Source organism: Stegostoma tigrinum, chromosome 6 (genome assembly GCF_030684315.1).
Source record: "Stegostoma tigrinum isolate sSteTig4 chromosome 6, sSteTig4.hap1, whole genome shotgun sequence".
NCBI lineage: Eukaryota > Metazoa > Chordata > Chondrichthyes > Orectolobiformes > Stegostomatidae > Stegostoma > Stegostoma tigrinum.
Genome location: NC_081359.1, coordinates 60700716 through 60727561, shown reverse-complemented (window position 1 = coordinate 60727561; position 26846 = coordinate 60700716). Strand labels below are relative to the sequence as shown.

Sequence of the window (26846 nt, the reverse complement as noted above, 5' to 3'; positions counted from 1 at the left end):
ATCTACAGTAATGCCTGATGTTATGCCTTCATAGTGAGGGGAGGCAATGGCCTAGTGGACTGTTAATCCTGAGACCCTGGCAATGTTCTGGGGACCTGGGGTTCTAATCTCGCCATGGCAAACAGTGGAATTTGAATTCTATAAAAATCTGTATAGAAGTTTAATGATGACCAAGAAACTATAGCTGATCGTCAGGAAAAACCTATCTAGTTTACTAATACACTTTTGGGAAGGAAATTTGACATCCTTACCTGTGACTCCAGACCCAGGGCAACGTGGTCGACTTTCAACTGCCATCTTGTCAATTACGGATGGGGCAATAATTGCTAGCCTAGCCAGTGAAGCCCTTGTGTGAATGAATTAAAATAGTATGGCATGGAGTGAGGTCCCATTGAGGTCACCAAAAGGACCACTTCTTATCTAAATATGTTGTATATTAAAGGATATATTCGACTCCACTAGAATTGAATTCTGCCAGTAAACTAACACAACCTCCTTTCCAGTCAAATTAAAGGTACCCTTGGGCATCAAGACTGTCTTGTTGCATACTTACTATACAGTGAGTAAATGTGGCAGCTCTAAAGAGACATTTTTCATTCCTAGTTATGGAATGCCTTTCTGGTAAGAGGTTCAGGTGATGTTTGATTACAGTTGCTTTGCTGACAAGGACACAATTTATCCACAGAAAAGTTATTGCACAGAAGGAAGCCATTCACACTATCATGTGATGGTGTGGCACTGTATATCAGTCTGCCTTCAGGCAGAGAACTCAAACTAATTTAGGAATAATCATGCTTCACTTTTCAAACAGCTTTCTTTATCCAAGTTTTATTAAGATAATGGAAGTAGTGATGTAATAATCTAAAAGCCCATGGTGGGAGCATATGTATAAGTCCATCCATTGGATTCAGCAAAATTTGAACTTAAATGTCACTCTACTAAAAGCCATTATCAATTAAGTTGTCAGGAAAACCATGTAGTTTCCTTTTAGGGAAGGAAATCTGCCTATGTGACTCCAGACCCAGAACAACATGGTTGACTCTTAATTGCCCTTTAGGCAATTTGGGATAGGCAATAAGTGTTGGCCTGGCCAGTGACACCCATCTACCATGAACAAATATAAAAGAAACCCTTAAAATAATTTCAAATCTAAATGTAACATGTACATATGTGCAGAACATCACAAAAGATATGAAATGAATGTATCCTCTTATAATATCTGCGTAGCTCTAATTCAAAAGGAAAATAAACCAGAATATTCATGAATTTACTTCCACCTTTAGTTGTTCTTGACCATGGTCTTTATGCTCCTCATCCACAACACATGATCGTGATTTTACTAAGCGTGTATCTTGGCAAATGTTTGTGACATCACCGTATCTTTGGAGCTTTTGGCTGCACTATGATCAGATTGTGTTCCTATCAACTGTTTCTTTCATATGCTTTCCAATGAATGATCTTAATTGGACTGAAATTCATTTTTAAATTTCTACATTGTTGGCATCCATCTAAGATGAATCTAGTGTGTGTAACTGATCGTCACAGAGAATATTGCTTCCTTGTGCAGTGTTATTGTGTTAGTTAAATAAAAAAGTTCAGGCTGACCTTTACCCCAACAATCATGTCAATGCAATTTTAAACCACAGAAATGTGCGTATTAAACCAGTGGTTGATTTTTAAAAATAATCATAGGGTTTTTAAATCTTAAATACCACTCCAAATAATTTGTAAATTATTGCGTGCAGGTTATCACAAAGGAAGACCATACACAACTGACAGTACAGTTAGAAGATTTATTCAGTGGGCAAAATCGCAACATAAGACACATTTTCTAGAAAAGTCTGCGGTTGGAGGATATTATTCTTTTCCTCCCTTGCCTTCAAACTTTCAGGCATACAGTCAAAACATGAAAGGTATGGTTTGACAGGTAATGCTATTGATTAGTGTTAATCAACTTAAAATAAAAACAAGTCAGCACTGGAGCTGGAGGAACACAGCAGGTCAGGTAGCATCAGAGGAGCAGGAAAGTTGATGTTTTGGGTCAGGACCCTTCATCAGGACTGGCAAGAGGACAGGGAGCTGGGACATCACTAGAGGGAGGAGTGGGGTTGGGGCAAGGTGGGTGAGATGGTGATGGGTGGATGCAGTTAGGGGGTAGTGGAGAATAACCAGTGGGAATGGTAGGGCAGATAGGTGGGAAAGATGCACAAGTTGTCAGGTCAAGGAGGTGGAGATGACACTGAGCGTTGGGCATGGGATGAGGCCAGGGGTGGGGTGATTTTGAAACTGGTGAATTGTGTTGACACCATTGGGCTATAGGCTCCTGAACTGGAATATGAGGTGTTATTCCTCCAGTTTGCGTGTTGTCATTGTGACACCGGAGGAGGCCCAGGATGGACGGGGGGGTTAAAATGGTTGGCAAACAGAAGGTGTTGTCGGTTTAGTGTACAGAGTGCAGATGCTCTGCGAATCGGTCACTGAGTCTGAGCTTGGTCTGACCGATATAGAGGAGGCCACATCGGGAGCAAGGGATACTGTAGATCAGGTTGGAAGATTTGGAAGTTTGTCTTTGGCCTTGGATGGAGGTGAGAGCGCAAGTGCAGCACCACCTGTGGTTGCAGGAAACATGCCTGATGTGGTGGTGTTGGGAAGTGTGGAGTAGACGAGGGAGTTGCAGAAGTGAGCAACCCCTATGAAAGGCAGATAAACGTAGGGAGGGAAATACCTCTGGTGGTGGGTTTGGATTGCAGGTAGCAGAAGTCGTGGAGAATGATGTGCTGGAAGTGGGGTTTGGTGGGGTAGTATGTGAGGACCAGGGGGCCTCTGCCTTTATTTTCATTGGTGGGCAGGAGTTTGAGGGCAGAAGTGCAGGAAATGCAAGAGATGGGGTTGAGGTCATTATATGGATCAACAGAAGGGGGATGTTGCGGTCTTTGAAATAGGAGGACATCTGGGATATCTGGGAGTGAAACGCTTCATCTTCGGAGCTAGTGCAGTGGAGGCGGACGAATTGGGACTAAGGGATCATATTCTTGCAGGAGGGCGGGAGAGGGGAGGTGTAGTTAAGGTAGCTATCTGAGTCGGTAGGTTTGAAATAGATGTCAGTGCTGAGACAGTTACTGGCGATGGAGACGGAGGTCCAGGGACAGGAGAAGTATCGGAGATGATCAGAAGGTGAATTTGAGGCTTCCTCTTTGTAGGATACATTGATCAGTCCCTCTTCTGCTGTTACATTGGCACTGTCCAATTTTGGGCCCCACACCTCAGGAAGGACGTACTTGCCCTGGAGCGTGTCCAGTGGAGATTCTCAAGGATGATCCCTGGAATGGTAGGTTTAATGTATGCTGAACAGCTAAGGATCCTGGGATTGTGTTCATTAGAGTTTAGAAGGTTGAGGGGAGATCTAATAGAAACTTACAAGATAATGTATGGTTTAGAAGGGGTGGATGCTGGGAAGTTGTTTCCATTAGGCGGGGAGACTAGGACCCATGGGCATAGCCTTAAAATTAGAGGGGGTAAATTTAAAACAAATGAGATGACATTTCTTCAGCCAGAGACTGGTGGGCTTGTGGAATTCATTGCCACGGAGTGCAGTGGAAACCGGGATGTTGGATGCCTTCAAGGCAGAGATTGACAAATTCTTGATCTCAAAGAAATCGTGCTGCGGGGAGAGTGCAGGGAAGTGGATTTGAAATGCCCATCAGCCATGATTTAAATGGCGGAGTGGATTTGATGGGCCAAAAGGAGTGGAAGTAAGGCCAATGTCTTATGGTCTTATTCCTCACCTTTTCCTCCACTACATTGACAGTATTGATGCTGCCTTGTGCTTCCACAAGGAACTTGAACAGTTCACACAATTTTACCAGCATATTTCACCCTAACCTCAAATTTACTTGGATCATCTCTGATACCTACCCCTGTCTTGGACCTCTCCATCTCCAATAACTGTCGCTGCACAGACATCCATTCCAAACCCAGCAACTCCCCATCAACCCCACCAGCACCCGGCACCTATGCTTGCAACCACAGGAATTGCTAAATATGCCCCTACACTTCTCCCTCACCCCCCTGTACAAGGTCCAAGACAAACTTTGAAAATCTGACAGGGGTTCATCTGTAAATCTCCCAACCTGGTCTGCTGTATCTGTGGCCTCCATTACATCAGCAAGACCAAGCACAGACTTGGTGACTGATTCACAGAGCATTTGCACTCTGTACAATATTATCAACAACACTTTCTGGTTGCCAACCGTTTTAACTCCCACTCCTACTCTCTCGGTGACATGTCCGTCCCGAGCTGCCTCCAGAGTCATAATGACAACACGTGAAAACTGGAGGATCAACACCTCATTCTGGCTCGGGAGCCTATAGCCCAATGACCTCAATATAGAATTCACCAGTTTCAAAATTTTCCCACTTCCTGGCTTCATTGCCTGTCATCCCTATCTCCTTGACCTGATACAACCTGTATATCTTCTTTCCCACCTATCTTCCCCACCCTTCCCACTGATCAATTCTCACTACCCTCCCAGCCTGCATCCACCATCACCTTCCCCCACCTACCTTGCACCAGCCCCACTCCTCCTTCCTCTTTTTTATTTCCCAGCTCTCTGACCCTTCCCCAATCCTGATGAAGGGTCCCAACCTGAAACATCAACTTTTTTGCTCCTCTGCTGCCTGGCCTGCTGTGTTCCTCCAACTCCACGCTGTATTAACACTTGCAACAGCATCTGCAGGCCTTGCTATCTCTGAAATAAAAACAATGCTGTTTTTCAATTTTTAGTAGTGAACACTATTTATTTGAACATTCATGAGCAGTACGTTGTGCTATAAAATTCTGAATATATAATATTATGTGATTCTATAGACCCTGTCAATAGTCCCATTGTATAAATATTCTAATAAAAAGTATTCATTATTCCAGTACAAAGTAAGATAGATAAAGTATTGTAAATGTTCTAAGTGAAACATTTTAGCTCAAGTAAACTTTCAAATATTTCAACATTAATGGTTTGTATTGTTTGCAAGAGCCTAATGTCTTGGTGCACATACTATACGATCCAAATTTAACAATATGATTTATCATGAGTTGATTGTCAGTATGGAACTAAATTGCAATAGATTTTAAGTAAAAGCTTTGTCTGATCTTGGAGTAAGGTAGTAAGACTTGTGATGGTCGTGTTCTACTCTATTGTTCTCGTCAGCTTGTAAGCTGCATGTGGTTCTTCAATATGTGATAATGACTCTTTGAGCTGGATTTTAAGTGTGATTCTTCCAGCCTGTTCCTGGCTAAGAAAGAGTCACAATCATAGTCATAGGGATGAATAGCACGGGAACAGACCTTTTGGTCCAACTCGCCCATGTTGACCAGATATCCTGAATAAATCTAGTCCCATTTGCCAGCATCTTGTCTACATCCCTCAACCCTTTCTATTCATGTACCCATCCAAATGCCTTTAAAATGTTGCCTCCACCACTTCCTTTGGCAGCTCGTTCCATACATGCACCACCCTCTGCATGAAAAAGTTGCCCCTTAGATCCTTTTTAAATTTTTCCCTTAGCACCTTAAACCTAGGCCCTCTAGTTTTAGACACTTTTCCCCTTTACCCACTCCTGCAGAAAAGACAGGGTCTATTTTACCCTATCTATCCCCCTTATGATTTTGTAAAACCTCTGAGGTCACCTCTCAGTCTTCGATGCTCCAGGGAAAATAGTCCTGGGAAACTAACTTTTAAAGGGAGACAATGGGAACCGCAGATGCTAGAGAATCCAAGATAAAGTGTGAAGCTGGACGAACACAACAGGCCAAGCAGCATCTCGGGAGCACAAAAGCTGACGTTTCGGGCCTAGACCCTTCATCTTTCCACATTAAACAGAGGTTCACCTACACATCTGCTAATGTGGTATATCGTATTCATTGTACCCAGTGTGGCTTCCTCTACATTGGGGAAACCAAGCGGAGGCTTGGGGACTGCTTTGCAGAACACCTCTGCTCGGTTCACAATAAACAACTGCACCTCCCAGTCGCGAACCATTTCAACTCCCCCTCCCATTCTTTAGGTGACATGTCCATCATGGGCCTCCTGCAGTGCCACAGTGATGCCACCTGAAGGTTGCAGGAACAGCAACTCATATATTCCGCTTGGGAACCCTGCAGCCCAGTGGTATCAATGTGGACTTCACCAGCTTCAAGGTCTCCCCTTCCCCCACTGCATCCCAAAACCAGCCCAGCCTGTCTCTGCCTCCTAACCTGTTCTTCCTCTCACTCATCCCTTCCTCCCACCCCAAGCTGCACCTCCATTTCCTACGTACTAACCTCATCCCACCTCCTTGACCTGTCCGTCTTCCCTGGACTGACCTATCCCCTCCTACCTCTCCACCTATCATCTTTTCTCTCCATCTTCGGTCCGCCTCCCCCCTCTCCCTATTTATTCCAGAACCCTCACCCCATCCCCCTCTCTGGGTCTAGGCCTGAAACATCAGCTTTTGTGCTCCTGCGATGCAGCTTGGCTTGCTGTGTTCATCCAGCTTCGCACTTTTTTAACTTTTAAAGGGCGCAGGTTCAGGAATGGTGTCATTCTTGTTATCTGGATTCCTGAGATACCTCAAACAGGGAAGCTGGATTTTCAATGTCCACAATGGGTTGCCTTCAGAATTTGCCAGTGGCAGTGTGGCTTGGCAGAACCATTCTGGCCTGAGTCCCTTTTGAGAAAGCCAGGTGGAGGGTGAAATGCTGTCTGGCTTAAGCAATTATTAGCTAAGTGAAGGTAATTAGGCTCTTTTCCAACAACGACTCAAGTGCTGGGAACCTCATTTGATCCCAAAATGAAAATTCCTGCCTGTGCTAGAATACCAGAATTTGAATTCTCTGAAAGAGTGCAATAGACAGGGATTTAATTGAGTAGTGGCAATAGGAGGCAAATTGCAATATCATTGATAATTAAGAATCAGACTTGTGCAGACTGAATAGGCCACATGGCTCATCTATTTGATGATATGAAAGATACTTCAAGCTTGAAACATTTCGGCTACTGTCAGTAGAATGGTAAGATTTTAAACTTAATAATACAATAGCCATGATCTTCCAATCTTCAGATCATTGAAACCAAATTTAAGGCCAAGACACCACAGGATCCTTAAACACCAGGAGCACAGCTCTTTGTCAGGAAGTTCAAACTGCCTAAGTTTGATAGGTAATTCTCCATTTCCCGGGAAACTCCTCCAACTTGGGTTTGAAGACTTCTGAGAGTTCAGACAGTTTCACTGTTCTAACCTCTGGTAGTATTGAATTTGGGTGTTGCTGGAAAAAGTCTCATTTTGTGTAGCTTTTCATCTTGCATTCATCAGGACAATTCATGAGAAATTCCAATGTAGGGGAGAAATAACCATTTTGTTTTCTAAGAGCTGATTGGTCGAGGTGTTCATTAGAATGCAGAAGTTGGATGATGACAGACAGCTGCCAAGCTTTGATTAAATTTTAAACCAAGGCTCTGAACTTTGCAGAAAGAAAATATATAGACTGCTCCTGTTTCATCTGAACAAAATAGGTGACAGCCATTAAAAGCGAGATACTATAAGGCTGTAAGTCTGAATGAAAAGAAAGTGCTGGAGGAACCCAGCAGGTCTGGCAGCATCTGCAGGGAAGGAAACAGTTAACATTTGAAATCCAAAATGATTAGGTGATGTTTCTGGTGTGATCTTGTTCATTTCTCAGCTCAATGCCATTGCCAATCAGTCAACACGTATTGTTTGAAATTTGAGCATAATTTGCTACTTTAGCCAGCGAAGGTTGAATGAAAAGTTTCGTTTCACTCCTGGATGACAACAGAAACAGTCCCCCACCCCCTCCAAACTGTTGTCCGATACACTCCAACTGGCAACTATTCACCTCAATCCCATACTCTGGCTTGACCTGGTTACCTTTTTCACAAGCAGGCCTAGCTCCTCCAACTGGCCACCCTCTTGGTCTTATCCTACCAGCACCTTTGCTTGAGCAGAACCCCCATTCACCAACCAGATTTGATTGTTGCCACCCCTGACTACCCCCTTAAGCACCCTACTATGTCTCTAATTTGAGCTAACTTCTACCACCTAAGTACCCTATGAGCAGATCTGATGATCACCTTCCCACCTATCGAGTTGCCATGGAACCATAGGCGATAGGAGCAGGAGGAGAACATTTGACCCCTCAAGCCCCCACACCCCGTTTTGGCTTCAGCCATGTTCTTCACATCTATCATTAAACTATGATCCCTCCTTCTGGACTACCCCCACCATTGGGAACGTTCTTTCTTTCTGCATCTAATCTGTCTGCTCCTGTTAGAATTTTACAAGTTTCTATGAGATCCCACCCTCATTTCTTCTAAACTACAGGGAACACAATCCTAACCAACACAATCTCTCCTCATATGCCAGGCCTGCCACCCTAAAAATCAATTTGGTAAACCTTCATTGCATTCCCTCTAGCAAGAACTTCCTTCCCTACATAAGGTGACCAAAGCTGCCACATTATTCCAGGTGTGGCCTCATCGATGCCCTTTGTAATTGTAGCAAGACCTACGTGTCCCTGTACTCAAATTCTCTCGCAATGAAGGCTAATATACAGTTTGCTGCCTTTATTGCCTGCTGCACCAGCTCACTTTTAAGTAATTTGTGCACAAGAACCATCCACATCTCATTGAACCTCTCTCTCTCTCTCTCTCTCTCTCTCTCTCTCTCTCTCTCTCTCTCTCTCTCTCTCTCTCTCTCTCTCTCTCTCTCTCTGTGCGTGTCTCCGTGTCTCCACAGCCATTTAAATAACTTACCGTCCTGTTTTTGCTATCTTAAATGGATAACTTCACATTTATCCACATTATACTGTATCTGCTGTGCATTTGCTTACCCACTCAATTGTCCAAATTAGTGACATTTTTGTATCTTCACAGTTCATCCTTCTATCCAGTTGTCATCTGCAAATTTTGAGATGTTTTGTTCCCCCTTGTAAACCATTAACACATACTGTGAATAGCTGGTGTCCTGGTACTGATTCCAATGGTGCTGCATTAGTCATTGCCTGCTAGTCGGGAGTAGACCCATTTATTCCTACTGTTTCCTGTCTGCTGACCAATTTTCTATCCATTTGAATACACTACCCCCAAACCCATGTATTTAATTTTACACATTGATCTCCTTTGTGGGAATTTGTCAAAAGCCATCTGAAAATCCAAACCAACCGCTTCCGCTGGCTCCCCGATCAACTCTATTAGGTCCATCCTCAAAGAATTCTAGTGGTTTTTAATCAAGCATGATTTTTCCTTCTGTAAATTCATGCTGACAGTCTGATTCCACTACTGTTTTCTACGTGCCCAGCAATGAAATCTTTGTAAATAGATTTTAGCATCTTCCCTATTACTGATGTCAGACTCATTGGTCTATAATTACCTGTTTTCTCTTTATCTCCCTTTTTAATAATGGGGTTACATTAGCTACTGTACAGTCTGTAGGAATTGTTGCAGTCTCTAAAGAATTTTGAAAGATGACTGCCAATGAATCCACTATTTCTAGGGCCACCTCCCTAAGCACCCTGGCATGTAGATTATTAGGCTCAGGGATTTATCAACCTTCAATCCCATCAATTTCTCCAAAACCATTTCTTTACTATTACAGATTTGCTTCAGTTCCTCCTTCTCACTAAACAGTGTGATCTCCATCATTTCTGGTATGTTAATTGTGTCCTCCTTTGCGAAGACAGAGGCAGCGTATGAATTCAGTTTCAGTCTTTGTTTCCCATTATAAATTCCCCCATTTCTGACTGTAAGGAATCTAGTTAGTTTTCACTTTTTTTTCTCTTTACATATCTATGGAAATTTTACAAGCAAGCTTACACTCATACTCAATTTTCCCCTTCTTAATCAATTCCTTAGTCCTCTTTTGCTGATATTTGAACTATTCACAGTCCTCAGGTCTGTTTTCTTTTGCCAGTTTTATGCTGCTTTTTTGCATCTAACTCTGCCTCTAACTTCCCTTGTAAGCTATGCTTTTCCCACTCATTTTCTTGGCACTTTCGTGCCAGACAGGAATGAACAATTTTAGTAGCTCTTTGAATGTTTGCCATTGCCTATTGTTTGCCATTGCCTATCCACTGTCCTTTGTCAGTAATATTTCCCAATCCATCATAGCCAAATCATACCTTGTACCATTGTAGTTTCCTTAATAAAGTTCAGGATCCTAGTCCTGGAAACCACTGCCTCACTGTCCATCTTGATCAATAATTCTATCATATTGTGGTTGCTCATCCCCAAGGGATCTCTCACAACTACATACCAATTATTCCTTTCATATTGCATAATCCCCAGCCTAAAATGGCCTGTTCTCTAGTTGACGACTCAATGGTTGGTCTAGAAAATCATCCCAGTACAGGTGAGGAATTCCTCTTCTATGGTATTGTGACTAATTTGATTTGCCCAATCTTTGCACACATTAAAGTCATGTATAATTACAAATAGTGATAGAGCTGAACAGCATAGAAACAGACACTTCAGTCCAACTCATCCATGCCAACCAGATATTCTAAATTAATCTAGACCCACTTGCCAGTATCTCTCTAAAGCTTTTCCTATTCATGTACCCATCCAAATGCCTTCTGAATGTTATAATTACACCTGCCTCCTCCACTTCCTCTGGCAGCTTGTTCCATTCACATACCACCATTCGTGTGGAAAAAGTTGTCCCTTCGGTCCCTTTTAAATCTTCCCCATCTCACCTTAAATCCATGCCATCCAGTTTTGGACTTAAAAAAAAAGACCTAGTTTATTCACCCTATATATGCCCCTTATTATTTTATAAACCTCTAAGGTCACCCCTCAACCCCCATCACTTCAGGGAAAACAACCCCAGCCTATTCAGCCTCTCCTACAGCTGAAACCCTCCAACCCTGGCAACATCCTTGTAAATCCTTTCAAGTTTCGCAGCATCTTTCTGAAAGCAAGGTTGAGACAATCTACTTTGACGGAGCAGCAGTTCCCTGTAATTGGGTTTACATCTTTACAAAATACTCTGTATTTACTTTGATTCAAAGGATTTTTTTAAGACAAACTTTTTTTTGCAATTGTTTGTTTGTAGAAAATTCAATTGATGCAGATTCTTTTGCTGTAAGAATCGTTTCTTGGTAACGGAAACTTTGGACCTTGCTCCAGGCCCTCTTTAACTTCTCCGTTATGTGGGAAAGACTGAGGTCAAAACATGCCAACCCAAGGAGTTTTCCATTGCTTCTGAACCCTCTATTTTGCTGTTTTATGGAATGGCAAGACTAGTATTTGTTGCCCATGTGTAATTGCCCTGGTTATATGCAGCTTCCAAGGGAAATTTCAGAGGGCAGTTAGGAGTCAGCTGCATTGCTGCAGATCTGGAGTCACCTGTAGGCCAAACCAAGTAGGGACAACAGATTTCCTTCCCTAAAAGGGTAAAGCCACCACAGTCTTCCCACACCATGGGGCTACTGTCTTGTGTTGAGGTCCAACCACAATGCTACCACCTCGTGGGAGAGGTTGAGAAGGAGAGTTCTCCACGGTAACTCCAGGCAGTGCTGTTGGCATCACTCTGCAGTGCAAACCAACTGTTCAATCAACTGAGCTAAACCCACCACATGGCCAGCTAGCTAAACTAGGACCAAAAACCTAAAGTGAACTTGACTGGTTTTTACAACTGGCCATGATAGTTTTGTACCTTGTGGACTAGTTTTCAGATATTTAGTTGAATTTAAATTCAATCAGAGCTGGCATGTATTTGCCAATACTCCAACTTACTAACCCAGCGTTAACACTGCAACACCACCGCTTCCTATTTTTCCTGTCTCCTTTAAACTCCTTTCATATAATTTTGCCTTGTTTAGATCTCTCAATTGCTCATTCCTTCTGCTTTGAACAAGCCCTTCATCATTTTGAACATATCAGTCAAATCATCCCTAATCCCTTCCATTGTAATAAAACATGCTTTTAATGTTTTTTATTTTTTCATTTTTCATACCAGGCAGCCTGCTGTACTCCCTTTCTTGCCCTAACATTCTTTCTACACTATGAAATCAAAACTCTGTGGTACTTCCACCACGTCCTGGCTTCACTTTGTAGAAATCCAGTGTTGCATCTTTACTTTTAAGAGATTGGTTAGGTTGGCTCGAGGTTTGCGATGTAGAGTCACACCAACAGTGTTCCTTTACTGCACAAATTTGATTTCTTGTTTAATGTAATTCCCAATATCATCAGTACAGTTTGGTCTATACACCATCCCTTTAATGTTTTTGCCTCTTGGTATTTCTCAATTCTGCCCACACTGGTTCTACATTGTCTGAGCTAATATCTTTCCTCAATATTGTGTTTATATTTTCTTTAACCAATAAAACAACTCCATTGCCTTTTTCCTGTCTACTCCAAATACTGAACACCACTAGATATTTGGTTCCTTTCCCTAGTCACCCTGCAATCCTGTTTCTGTAATCGTAACTATAATCATACCCATTTTCATTTACATCTATTTGGGTGATTTTAATATGTCCGTTTTATTTCAGATGCTCCATACATTCAGTCTCAAAGTCTTCAGGATCATCTTTCTGAAATATTTCTTGTTCCATTTCCTTTTTTAAAACTGTTGCTTTGTTTGAGTTTGCCCTTTGATTCATCTGCCTGTCGCTTTTCTTATTCTCCTTTGTCTTCTTTTCTTCCTCTGATTCCTTGCATAGCTTCCCATCCCCCTGCCGATTTAGTTTAAACCTTCCCAAACCACTTGCATCAGATCTTGACAGAAAGGTATTACCATCATTGAATCCCCAATGTCAACTCCTGAGGGTTATCAATGACCAAAAACTAAACTGAATTGGACTAGGTATAGAAGTACAGTGGCTACAGGAACACATGAGAAGAGGCAACTGTCTGTGTGGAGTTTGCACATTCTCTGTGTCTGCGTGGGTTTCCTCCCACAGTCCAAAGATGTGCAGGCTAGGTGGATTGGCCATGCTAAATCACCTGTAATGTTCAGGGGCGTGTGGGTTATGGGGGATGGGTCTGGGTGGGATGCTTCAAGGGGCCGTGTGGACTTGTAGAGCCAAAGGGCCTGTTACCACACTGTAGGGAATCTAATCTAATCGAATAAGTATCCTGCAGCAAGTAGCTCTACTCCTGGCACATAGCCTGTCCACTATCTACAAGACACAAGTCAGTGACATACTTCTCACTTACATGGATGAATGCAGCTCCTACAACACATAAAACAAAGCAGACTGATAGACTGGCACTACATCTACAAACATTCACTCCTCCATTACCATAACTCAGTAGCAAAGTTTGCGCCCTCTACAAGATGAACTGTAGACATTCACTAAAGGTCCTTAGACAGTGTCTTTGAATTATACAACCAAAACCTTCTAAAAGGACAAGGGCAACAGATATATGGAAACACCACCACCAGTCCTCTCCTAGCCACTTGCCACCCTGGCTTAGAAATATATTGCCATTCGTTCAGTGTCACTGGGTCAAAATTCTAGAGCTCCCTGTCCCTAGGCCTTGTGGGTTGCCAAAACAAATGGACTTCAGCAATTCAAGAAAGCAGCTCGCCTCTACCCTAGGGAAACTAGGGATAGACAATAAACTCTGGGCCAGCCATCTATGTCTACATTGCAGAGTGAATTTTTTAAAAAAACTTTTTCTTTCTCATTTGTAACATAGTAATGATTTTTTTATTTTAACATAACAGAGGTCGCTCTTGTATCACTGTGGGAGTTTAAGGAAAATGTAGAAAGTTTGCATTATAGGGAACACAAGCATATGGTTGTTCAAGGAGTCATTACTGCTGTCAAATATAAATCTCAAAATACTTTGACTGGAAGTTTAATGGACAAGAAACACACTCAGGTATGAATCATATCTACGCTCATCTTCTGTTTTCCCCCTCACTCCTGTTGCCATTTTGGTCATTTCATCACATTGTTTGCCTGGTTATTTTTTTCATCAGATCTTTGTCTCCATAGTTAAAATAAAGTTACTGAAATGTAGCCAAGTAGCATAATTAAATCTTTGATTGTAAGAATTTTGAAGTAGTCTGCGATATCAGGTTTGTGTATCCTCAATTTGGTTTTAAACTGAAGAACCTTCCTTTCTCTGTTTCTGAAGAAATATGAAACTTAAGCCATTTTTGACATCCTAATGCAACCCATAAATTCATCAATGCACAGAACTTAGCAGCATGCTGAAAATATCTGACCTGCACTTTCAGATAAAGCAGGCTGACTAGAAATGAGTCAGAATCCTTTTTTTGGGGGGAAAAAAAGGAACAAATAGGAACATTGAGAGATTTCTTGTTAGCTGTACGTTTGACAGTTTTTTAAAAATTGATTTCCAAAGAAGTATAAATTTATATATTTGTTTCTAAGCCAGTCTACAATTTGATAATGCATTGATTGTGGGAAGATTGCATTGGAGTATACATGTTTCTTGGCATGTCTTGTTTGTTAGGAACAATATGGATTGTCTGTCTGTCTGCCTCTCCATCCTGGAGAAAAAGCAAGAGCATTTGAATGAATCTCTAGGAATAATGATAGTCAACTGAACTACTGTAGGTCCATCATCCTTCTCGGATTGATGGAGCAGTACATGTAGTGACAGTGGAATATAACAACTCATTTACAGAAATGCATGGAGATCTTTCCCAGTTTCATTCATACTTGAAGATAAATAAAACATTATATTTGTACTTAAAGTTGTGTATGTAGTTTTATTTATTCTTCAGCATAAAACTTTCTGATCTAAGGTCATCTATATCAATGTTTTTTTTGCATTGTTTTTGAAACAAATTTTCAAATTGCCATCTTGACATGACTTTTGAAAGTGGAAATTTAATGTATAAATGAAACTTTCACTGCAACCTAAATAGAAAAGTATCTTATCTACTCAGAATAAAGCACCTATACTTCTTTAAAATGTTTTGGCCATTGATTAATGCATTCTCCCCAATGAGTTCATTGGCCAGTAGGGAGGATAATTTAATCAGGGTGCCTGGGTTCGAATCCCACCATGGCAGATGGTGCAATTTGAATTCAATGAAAAATACCTGGAATTAAGATTCTACTGATGACCATGAAATCATTGTCGATGTTGGAAAAATCCATCTGGTTCTTTAATTTTCTTCAGGAAGGAAATCTGCCATCTTCACCTGGTCTGGCCTACATGTGACTCCAAACCCACAGCAATATGGTTGACTTTCAGTTGCCATCTGACATGGTCTGGCAAACCTTTCAATTGTACCAGTTGCTACAAGGTCATAGAGATGAAACCAGATGGATCACATGACATCGACCTAGGCACTGAAAAAGACAAAGACAGAAACAATCCTGTTGACCCTGCAGGGTTATCCTTACTAATATCTGCGGGCTAGTACCAAAACTGGAAGAGCTGTCTCAGACTAGTCAAGTAACAGCTTCACATTGTTCTCATGGAATCATACCTTACAGACAATGCCCCAGACACCACCATCACCATTCTGGATATGTCCTCTTCCACTGGCAGGACGGACCTGGCAGAGGTGGTGACAGTGGTATACAGCCAAGAGGGAGTTGCCCTGGGAGTCCTCATATTGACGGCCGAGCCCACAAAGCCTTGTGGCTTCAGGTTAAATATGGGCAAAAATCTTCTGATTACTGCGTACTGTCCTCCCTCAGCTCATGAATTGGTATTCCTCCCTGTTGAACAACACTTGGAGGAAGCACAGAGGAAGGCAAAGGCACAAAATGTACTCTGGGTGGGGGATTTCAATGTCCACCGCCAAGAATGACTAGGCAGCAGTACTACAGATCAAGCTAGTTGGGCCTCAAAGGACATAGCTGTTAGACTGGATCTACAGGTGGTGAGGAAACCAAGAGGGAAAAACATACTTGACCTCATCTTTGCCAATCTGCCAGCTATAGATGCATCTGCCCATGACAGTATCAGTAAGAGTGACCACTGCACAGTCCTTGTGGAGACGAAGTCCAGCTTTCACATTGAGAATAACTTGCAGCGTGTTGTGTGTCACAATTACCTGCTAAATGGACTTCAGACTTCAAACAGATTTGGCAACTCAAGACTGGCATTCATGAGGTGCTGTGGGCCATCAACAGCAGCAGAATTCTACTCCAGCATAATCTATAACCTCATGGCCCAGCATAACTCCTACTCAATCGTTTACTATCAAGCCAAGAGATCAACCCTGGTTCAATGGAGCGGGTATGCTAAGAGCAGCACCATGTATACCTGATGAGGTGTCAACCCGGTGAAGCTACTAAACAGGCTGGTTTACTTGCCAAATAGTATAAGCAGCAAGTGATTGACAGAGCTAAGTAATCCCAACACCAACAGATCCGATTGAAGCTTTGCAGTTCTCGCAGCAGTCTTCATCCAGAAGTGTCTAGTGGATGATCCATCTTGGCCACCTCCAGACTACAGATACTAGGCTTCATGGAACATTACAGCACAGTACAGGCCCTTCGGCGTTCGATGTTGTGCCGACCTGTCATACCGATCTGAAGCCCATCTAACCTACACTATTCCATGTACGTCCATATGCTTATCCGATGACGACTTAAATGTACCTACAGTTGGCGAATCTACTACCGTTGCAGGCAAAGCGTTCCATTCCCTTACTACTCTCCTGAGTAAAGAAACTACCTCTGACATCTGTCCTATATCTTTCACCCCTCAATTTAAAGCTATGCCCCCTCGTGCTCGCCGTCACCATCCTAGGAAATTCACTCCACTTGATATCAAGAATCAGGTGGAGACTGCAAAGTTTATAGGCCATGACAACATTCCAGCAATAGTACTAAAGATCTGTGCTCCAGAACTTGCTGCTCCCCTAGCCAAGCTGTTCCAGTACAACACCACATTTTCCCACTTGGGCAGCCTGCAGCCATCCAGACTCGATATCAAGTTCAATAATTTTAGGGCCTAAACTCTCCCATGTACTAGGCCCCTGCCTTGTTATCACACAGCCTGCCATTACACAATACCTATTGCTCATTACTAACAGTCCCCATTAACAACTCACCCTCCTAGCCTCATCGTTGTCAACTCCCTTTCTATCCAACTGCTGTTCTCTGTTCGGCCTCCATCCTATCATTTACTCCATATCTCAGCCCCCTCCCTATTTACTGCATATAAACCAACATTTTCCCAGCTACTATCAGTTCCAAGGAAGGGTCACCGGACCCAAAACATTAACTCTGATTTTCTCTTCACAGATGCTGCCAGACCGGCTGAGGTTTTTTTCCAACGACTCCTGTTTTTGTTCCTGTTCCAGTACGATGCTGGTACCTATCTGACAATGTGGGAAATTATGCAGGTAGGTCCTGTCCATGAAAAGCAGGACAAATCCAACCCAGTCAATTACTGCACAAGCACAAAAGCTGCTGGAAGCTCAGCAGGTCTGGCGACATCTGTGAAGAAAAAAAATCAGAGTTAAAGTTTTGGGTCTGGTGACCCTTTCTCAGAACTTACTACAGTAGATACAACAGCCTGATGCATCATCGTAGAGTCATGCTCCTGGGGAAGATAGGAGGAGGTATCTGCAAGCTGGCACTTGGCATCTATCAATTACCAGCCAGTTACTGCCCCATCAGTCTACTCTTGATCATCAGTAAAGCAATGGAAGGTGTTGCCAGTGCTATCAAGCAGCGCCTGCTCAGTGATGCTGAGTTTGGGTTCCACCAGGGCCACTCTGCTCCCAACCTCATTTCAACCTTGGTTCGAACATGGACAAAGCTGAACTTCAGAGGTAGGTCAGAGTGATACCCCTTGACATCAAGGCTGCAGTGTGGCCTGAAGGAGCCCTAACAAGATTGGAATCAAGGGGTCGACTCTCCGGTAGTAGTCATTCTTGAAATTGGAAAATGGTAGCAGTTGTTGGAGGTCAGTGATCTATGCTCCAGGACATCTCTGCAGGAGTTCCACAGGGTAGTGTCCTTGGCTCAGCCATCTTCAGCTGTTTCATCAATGACCTCCCCTCTGCCGTAAGGTTAGAAGTGGAGATCTTTGCCAATGATTGCACGATGTTCAGCACTATTCACAACTCGGATACTGAAACAGTCCATGTTCAAATGCAGCAAGATCTGGACACTCCAGGCTTGGACTGACAAGTGGCAAGTAATATTTGTGCCACACAAATGCCAGGCTGTGACCATCACCAATAAGAGACAATCTAACCACTGTTCCTTGGCATTCAATGGTGTTACCATCAATGAATCCCTCAGTCAACATCATTGACCAGAAGCTCAATTGGACTCACAACATAAGCACAGTGGCTACAAGAGTAGGTCAGAAGCTAGGAATATGGCAGCGAGTAACTCTCCTCTTGACTCCTCAAAGCTTGTCCACCATCTACAAGGCACAAGTTAGGAGTGTGATGGAATACTCTCCAGTTGTCTGGATGAGTGCTACCCCAACAACTCGAGCTTTTACCATCCAGGACAAAGCAGCCTGCTTGATTGGTACAATGTCCACTCCAACACCAACGCTCAGTAGCAGTAATGTGTACTATCTGCAAGATGCACTGCAGAACTTCATCAACAATGCTCACACAGTACCTTAGAAACACACAACCACTTCCATCTAGAAGGACAAGAGCAGCAAATATATGCAAACACCATCACTTTCAAGTTCCCCTCCAAGCCACTCACCACCCTGACTTGGAAATATATCGCCGTTTTGTTCGCTGTTGCTGGGTCAAAATCCTGGAATTCCCTCCCTAATGGCATTGTGGGTCAACCCACAGCAGGTGGACTGCAGTGGTTGAAGAAGGCAGTTCACCACCTTCTCAAGGGCAATGCGGGACAAGCAATAAATGCTGACCAGCCAGAGACACTCACATCCCAAAACTGAATTTTTAAAAAAATATGCAGAAGGGCGGCAGGTGGACACTCCATAAATGTCCTGATTCAAGTTCAGATGGGAAGTCTGAAGGATTGTTTCTTCACCTCAATCCCAATTAAGGCCTCTAAGTGAGTAATTAATGTCCAGTCATGGTCCTCAGGACTTCATTCTAGTAAAGCCTGTTTGTTTGCATGCAGGCTTCCTGATTTGAGGATATGGCATGAAGAAGTTGGGCCAGCAGCATTTCAAAATATTCCCTTGTCATCGCTGCTGACCATCTCCAATGTGGCCCCCATCCTGCTATCACTCAATTGTGACCTCAATCCTGTGTTGATGCTGGGCCTCGGGTCAAAGTGGTGCCAGCAGCTACCATGTTTGCCTGATGCTATTGCAGAGTAATTAATGGTTGCCAGCCTTTGAGTGACTAGTAGGTCTTTACAGTTAGAATTTCCATCCCAGAGTCCTTTTACCCTTTCAGAAGATCCACTGCTGCTTGTTCAATTGGCCTTCTGAGACTCTGTCACCCCCATTAAATATTGACCAATATGTCAATCTAATTGTTTATTTGAATTCCATTGATAATCTGCTTTGCTTTGACTCTTGAAATTTATGAATTCCACATAGCTTTTACAATCTGGAAGAACTGAGCTAAACAATTGCACATCTAATGAATATAAAACCAAGATGGTTAATGACCAGTCATCAACAGATGATTATTTACATAACATCAGTAAGACCATTGAAAGTTTGGAGTCTAAAGAAGAGGATACGCTCCTTGCAAGGTATCATTACAATCTGAAGTAACTTATTTTTATTTCCTGCAGTCAGTGTTGAAAATAAACGTGCTAGCTTTCAGACACTTTTACACAGGAATTACTTGGGCTCTTTTTAATGGTCTGATGAAGATTGCACATTCAAGTCAATACCATTGAATTTTCCTTTAGAGTTTTCTATTAAGTTGTTGGGTCCTTTGTGTTTTATCAATGACTATTTTAAATGCTTCTTTTTTTGGTGGCATTTCTTGGTATATGACGAGGAGCTTTGATTTATGAAATGTGAGACTGAGGCCCGAGTGAACTTGATGACAAAAGCACTTTCTTTTGTAGAAGTATTGGTTGGGCTTTTTTTTTAAAAAAGAGCTTCTGGACACAATCGTGGCTTACTACAGCGATTTGCCTATGTTTGAATCATTAGTAGATCCTAAAAAGTTTTTTGTGGTTGTGGAGGTGGAGAGTATTTGTATTGTTCATCATGAATATTTTGTGTCTCTGCACAAAAAAGGAGGATAGTGTAGGCATTGTAGTTGGTGAATAATTGATGGTATAAACATAGTGAGAGTTATAATTTTCAGAAGTTTAACATTTTTGAAAGTAGATATGTTGCCAGACCCAGAGGACATGTATCCCAGGCTCTTGTACAATGGAGGAACGAACAGAGACTCTGACCATCATTTTGAAATCTTTTTGGCTACAAGTGCTGGAAGAATTCTAACGTACCACGCTTTAAAAAGGGTGAAAGCAATGGACTGAGCAATTGCAGGCCAGTCAGCTTAACCTCAGTGATGCACAAATAATTGAGAAAATTTCAAGGAACAGTATATTTCTAAATAGTAAATAATACAGATTAATCAAGGACTGTCAGCATAGATTTGTGGAAGGAGGGTTGTGTCTGAATAACCTGAATACATTTTTTTGATAGTGTAATAAGAAAGATCAACAAAGATAATGCAGTCAGTGTACTTTACATGGATTTTAGCAAGGCTTTTAACAGGATTTGACATGGCAATTGGGTCAGAAAAGTAAAAGCTTTTGGGATTGACAAGTTGTTTACAAAACTTGCTCAGTGGTATGGAGGAAGTTGCAATCATTAATGGGTATTTTGGCGCCTGTAAATGTTCCACAAACATGGGGTCAGTACTTGGTTCTTTGCTTTTTGTATTAGGTGTTAATAATTTAGATGTAAATGAAGGGGTCAAGGTTGAAATTTGACAAGTAAAAGTTGGACACATGGAAGCGAGTAATTATGTGGAAATCACCAGTGGACTGGCCAGATTGGCAAAAATTTTCAAATAGAATTCAATCCAGAGAAGTATGGGCATTTTAGCAAACAGGCTAGAAATGCTAAGATTCTGAGAATGGTAGGGACCTTGGGATGCACATTCAAAGAACTCTGAGGGGTAGAGAGCAGATAGATAAAGCAGTTAAGAATGCATACTGAATAGATTGTATTAATAACCCATGTGTTGTGTTTAAGAGAAGGGAGGATGCTAAAACTGTACAAAATATTAGACCACTTATAAGGCATGTGTACTGTTCCTACCACCACATGATAGTACGAATAGGATTGTGTAGTAGAGAATGCAGAGAAGCTTCACAAGGATGTTGCCAAGACTGAAAAGTATTTGATATAAGGACACTTTTTAGACAGACAGAGGTGGTTTTCGTTGGAACAAAGAAGACAAAGGAAAGATTAAATTAAGGTGCATAAAATTATGAGGGACCTTTCTTTTAGCAATGAGATCAGTAATCAGACTGAGTATCATAGATTTTAAAATAATTGGGAGGTTTTGGAGGGTATTGTGGTGTAGAACTCAATGCCTGAAAGGCCGTAGAGGCAGAAACCATCATTACATTTTAAAATTACTTGGATATGCACCTTACATTTAAACCTACAAAGCAATAGACCAAGAGCTAGAATGTATGCTTTGAAAGTATAGCTGTTGTTTGACCAGCTGAGATACAATGGGAATCATCCTTCTATGATGCAGATTTTAATAATTCCATGATTGCTAAGCAAAAGTAAAATTTGAAGTAGTGAAAAGGAATAATGCATGTGACAAAAAAGTGGAATGAAATAGAAATTAAGCCGTCACTTAATCTGTCAGGCTGTGATGGCTACATTGTATTTTAATGAAATTGTAGTGACAGCTGTTGTTAACAATACTTCAGAAATGTCAGGTTTTCACGTAAGTGAGCCGAGAACTGTACAGCTGGCTGACATATTTTCATGTGCTTAAAGATATAGAAAACAGTTCTGATAAATGTTATAAAGGAGATGTTGATCTCGTTTCCCCACCCCCCCCCCACCACCCCCACCGCCCCGAGAAGTAGGGCCGAAATAACCAAAGAGGAGAACCTCACCTCGTAGTCTGTAAAAGAGGTGTGAAAAATGGTGTAACCTGCTTTTCTTGGTTCTGTTGGTTAAATTAAAAAGAAAACCCAATACTCACTTTAAAATCAATAAGTAACAATTTATTTATCTAACTCTTAACAGTGAATCAATTAACTCAACTATTAACAAACAGAATAAATCCCTTCTAACCATTAACCATTAACCATTCATGAATGCAGCAAGTTCCTAATGGTATGCTGTTCTAATAAATACAAGTCTCACATATATATTAAAAAAAATTTAGTCTCTTGCAATTACAGCTGGGTTACGTCTTCCAGAATGTTCTCTGCCTGTGCTGTTGATTCTGCTGTCAGGAATAACTTCTCCACTGATTCTTCTGTCAGCTGTATTAACGAGCTGTGCCATTGGTACTGTTATTATTTAGATGGTGCTTTCTGTAAGACATAAAGGAGGCTATGAGACCCAGTGATTCTGTTTGAGAACTGAGGGCCATTAGCTCTGGCAGGTGGCAGCTAGCTCTGTGGCTTTGTCCATCTGCTCCCTTCTTTTATACCCTTGATGACATATCAATATTTCTTGCAATAGGATTGGTCCTATGTTGTCAAAACCATCAGATTTAAATGTAATTGTATTTTGGTATCTAAGTGTTTGGTTCAAATTGATTGGCTAAATTTAAAAGCCCGTTTTATAGGTTAAAAACTGCTGCTTGGCCTGCTAACCATATGGCCTTTTGATACAAATGTTTTAATTCGGTTGCTGTTTGTGTACTTGCAAACTGCTGCCCAGAGACATGCATTTTAAATCACTAAGTACAGAATAAGCACACCATCTTTTAAAAGAACCATGCAATGCTTTCCTCCTCTTACCCCCTCAACATTTTGTAAATGCCAAATTCTAACTTCCTGCCTCCCAATCTATAAGTACTCTACCCAGCTCCCCAGCGTAAAGCTGTTAGAAAGTAATTGTTGCTTAATCAATTTGTTCTTCAATTGTTCGCTGAGACAATATTCACCTTTATCTGCTGGATCAAATTTTGACCATAATGTCAACCATGAATTGTCCTTGGATGAGATAGCTGCTTGAAGATACATTAGCAGCTAGCCCAGCTGGTAGAGTGGATAATTTACTAATTCAATCCCCTAATCATGCTCAAACTGGTTGAGCTAATTTCATGCATAATAGTGGCAGATATTAATTTTGGCATCAGTAATCCTGAATTAAAGAGCCAAAATTGATAGTGGTTTCATTCCTGATCACAATCTGCTTTCTCTATCTATATGGGAGTCAGGTGATTGGATTTAGGACCATAAGAAATAGGAACAGGAGTAGGCCCCTCAGCCCCCTGGAGCTTGCTCCACCATTCCATATGATCATGGCTGATCCTGCACTCCTCACATCCACTTTCCTGCTGGTTCCCCATAACCATTGATTTCCCTACTGATCAAGAATCTATCTGTTTAACTCAGCCTTAAAAATACTCAAGGACTCTGCCCCATAGCTCTCAGTAGCAAGGAGCTCAAAAAACTCGCAACCCTCCAAGAGAGGAAATACCATGCCATCTCAGTCTAAAATTGGCACTCCTTTATTCTGAGACTATGCTGCCTAGTCCTAGATTATCCCATGAGGGGAAATATCCTCTCAGCAATTAGCCTATCACAACCATTAAGAATCTTATAGGATTCTTGAAATCACCTATCATTTCTTCTAAACTCCAGATGAATGTCTTTGTGTTAAGCGCTTAGAATTAGAATACAAGACATCAGAGTGGACTTCAACATTTACACATTTCCATGTTTAAGAATGGTGACTAGTGTGATCGGCAGGCTTAACACATGCATGCAGCAGGACAATAAAACTGCTGACTCTTCTCTCACAATAAAGTAGATCATTCAAGCGGGACCTTATTGGAAATTCATGTACCCCAACCCCAACCACCTGTAAAACCACTGGCAGGGGAGTGTAAAGTTCTGTCCAAACAACAAGGGTGCAATGTAGACCAAGAGGATCTTCAATTTGTCAGTGATCTGTTGTAAGTTCCCTAGTCTTAAGGCCAATAATAACTTTTGCATTATGTAAGCATTTGATCTAAAATTTACAAAACATCTATTTTAGTATCTCAATAATCTACATAAATCTGGCGTAAAGAAAGTAACTGGGATGTATTACTGATTGTAGATCGACAAAATATGAAGCTATTCAGGCATCCACCATGAAAAATTCAGCTCCTGATCTTGATCCAAATTCATTGTCCAATAGTGAAGAAACAGAAGATGAATATTTCACTGCTGATGAAGGTTTGTTTAAATGTGGACTTCCCTTAGGCTTACGTCATTCAGAGTAGTTCCTTAAGGATACATTTGTTTTCTCACTTTATCAAAATTATCCTACTTTAAGTAATTTATTCAGTAATAAACTCAAAAAGAATGAATTGAACCAGTATTGAATTCTTCAGACAAGACTTGAATATTTGTGTTCCAGGTAAGTTGCATATTTGCCACTTATACATCAGAAGCAATGCTATTATCAGGCCTTGTTAGTTTCATCAGCTGTTACAGATTCTCGTGATTATATCAGCCATAAATTTTTCACTTTAAAGGTTTTGAACTTTTTATTAAGTGAAGTCCAGGTATCATTTTTGCAAAGCTGCGCTGGCCTCCCTCCCTCCTCCTGTCAATATCTTTCCTAAGATGCAGTGCCCAGATCTATTCTCAGTATTTCAAATGGGGTCTGACCAGGATTTTGTATAGCTGTAACCATTTTAGTATATCTGCACTCTTCTAATTGTGGCTTCTTGTGCATCACCAGTTTTAATCTCACTGTCACTGAGGGTCCATGTTTTGATTCCAGATTGTTGTGAACAGTTACCATGAAAGCTGACAGAATTTTATTGCACCAACTGGTTTGCCAGTGTGTGTAAGAGAGGATGTTTCATCGATGTTGTGCAATTAGTTTGCGATCTCCTCTGAAATGGCCTAAAACCTACTTTATTCTATCTCACCAAAAATACTTTGAAAGATACTTTATAACTGAAAACTTTATGCTGCATCTCAAGGTATTTGCAAGAACATTATGAAACAAAGTAAGACATTGAGCAAAGTAAACCAAAATGTCCAAAATCTTGATCAAAGAAATTGATTTAAAGCAGTGTCTTAAAAGAGTAAAATTAGTTAGAGATGCAGAGAGTTACAAGGAGGGTATTTTTGAAACTGTGTCGTTGGCACTGAGATATGGGCACAAATGTTGAAATATTTGAAAATTTGTGATGCATGTGGAGCCAGAAACAGAGGAGTGCAGATATCTTGGAGGGCTGTGGGGCTGAAGGAGATTTGAAAGAAAGGATGAGAGTTTTAAAAATAAGACGTTGCTTGACCATGATCCATATATGTCAGCGAAGACAAAGATAGCAAAGGAACTGGGCTAGGTGTGAATTAAGATACAAACAGTAGTTTTGGATGACTTCAGATTTATGGAGGGTGGAATGTGGGAGACCAGTCCATAGTGAATTGAAATGATTGAGTCTAGAGATGCTGACAGCGTGAATGAAGGTTTCAGCAGAAGATAAGCTGATAAATGGGTGAAATGTATGGATGATACAAAGGTGGCAATAGATGCTCTTCATTATGACACAACAATTAAGTAGTAAGCTCATCTTGGAACCAGATGTGACACCAAGACTGGTAACACGAAGACTTTATCTCAGACTGTTGCCAAGGAAAGGGTTGGAATCAGTTGCTAGGTTTAACGATTAGCAAACAAGGTCCTCCCAATATTTACTACTTTTTTTATGAAATCTAATTATGAATGACGAATGTGACTTTGCTATTATTGCCTACATCGTGTAAATAAACATGAAAAGCACCAAAAAACAGCACTTTCCAAAATGTAATTGTTCATCGGTCACAAGACTTTGAGGTTAAATTCCCATTCAGGTAATTGTACAAAATTATCTTTGGTTTAGTCAATGAATGTTACACAAGATGTTTCTAGACAGAATTTAATGCTACTGTGCTAGATTAAATGCTGTAGTATGCTTGAATTTAGTTCCTTTCAATAAAGAATATTTTAACCTTCTCTTTTAGATATCTCTGAAATGGATGAAGTTCCAACATTGAAATTGTTAAATTGGTCATGGGAAAGTTCAAAGTGGTCAGAGATTAAAAGTCGAGTGAAAGAGTTCTTGTCATTTGGACGTCTCCTTCCTGAAAGTTGTCCACAAAAATTTGAATATGCAAAAAAGGAAGCAATAATGAACCAGCATAACCTCCAATCATCAAGATGTTCTTCATTATTATTTGATTCCTCTAGAGATTTTGCCACTGCTTGGAGTAATGGTTACTATGCATTGACGATTGTTGGTATGTATTTATGGCTTTGATCAGGAAAAACTATATGTACCTGAATTTTTTTCAACACTGCTATGTCACCTTTGACAGATCTAAATCAGGAAATTGCTATGGATGTTGTATTTCTCCCGCTGACAACTGACAAGATCTTCATTACTGATGCAAATGACACCACTTTTATTTCCATCCTGTCTGGTGGTTGTACTTCTGAAGCTTCAAATATAAATGGTAATAAGACTTTTTTTTCTCAAATTAAGATGAATATAAACACCTCACAGTTGGAAGCAATGAAACAGACTTTTGTTTCACAACTCACTTTGTCAAAGGTGATGAGTTGATGTTCCTACTTGTTTATAATCATCACCTCACCTGTTTAACATTCAAGAGATGAATGCATATTGGTAAATTTGTATTCATAAAAAGCAATTATGCCATGTTTGTAAAACATATAACAGCTTCTAGAAAAACATGTCAGTACTAATCTTTTAAAGATTTCATTTCAATA

The 26846-nt window shown here is 41.1% G+C and overlaps 1 protein-coding gene across 1 annotated transcript in view; it reads left to right on the top strand.

The window, feature by feature from the left end:
- Positions 1-26846, top strand: part of LOC125453254 (RPA-related protein RADX-like) — a 79487-nt gene that overhangs the window by 42685 nt on the left and 9956 nt on the right. Inside the window, exons 8-13 of the mRNA XM_059646966.1 lie at positions 1746-1918; positions 13725-13880; positions 17299-17340; positions 19491-19648; positions 24174-24292; positions 26078-26353. Of these exons, the coding sequence (XP_059502949.1) occupies positions 1746-1918; positions 13725-13880; positions 17299-17340; positions 19491-19648; positions 24174-24292; positions 26078-26353 (924 nt within the window). The remainder of the gene's footprint in view (positions 1-1745; positions 1919-13724; positions 13881-17298; positions 17341-19490; positions 19649-24173; positions 24293-26077; positions 26354-26846) is intronic.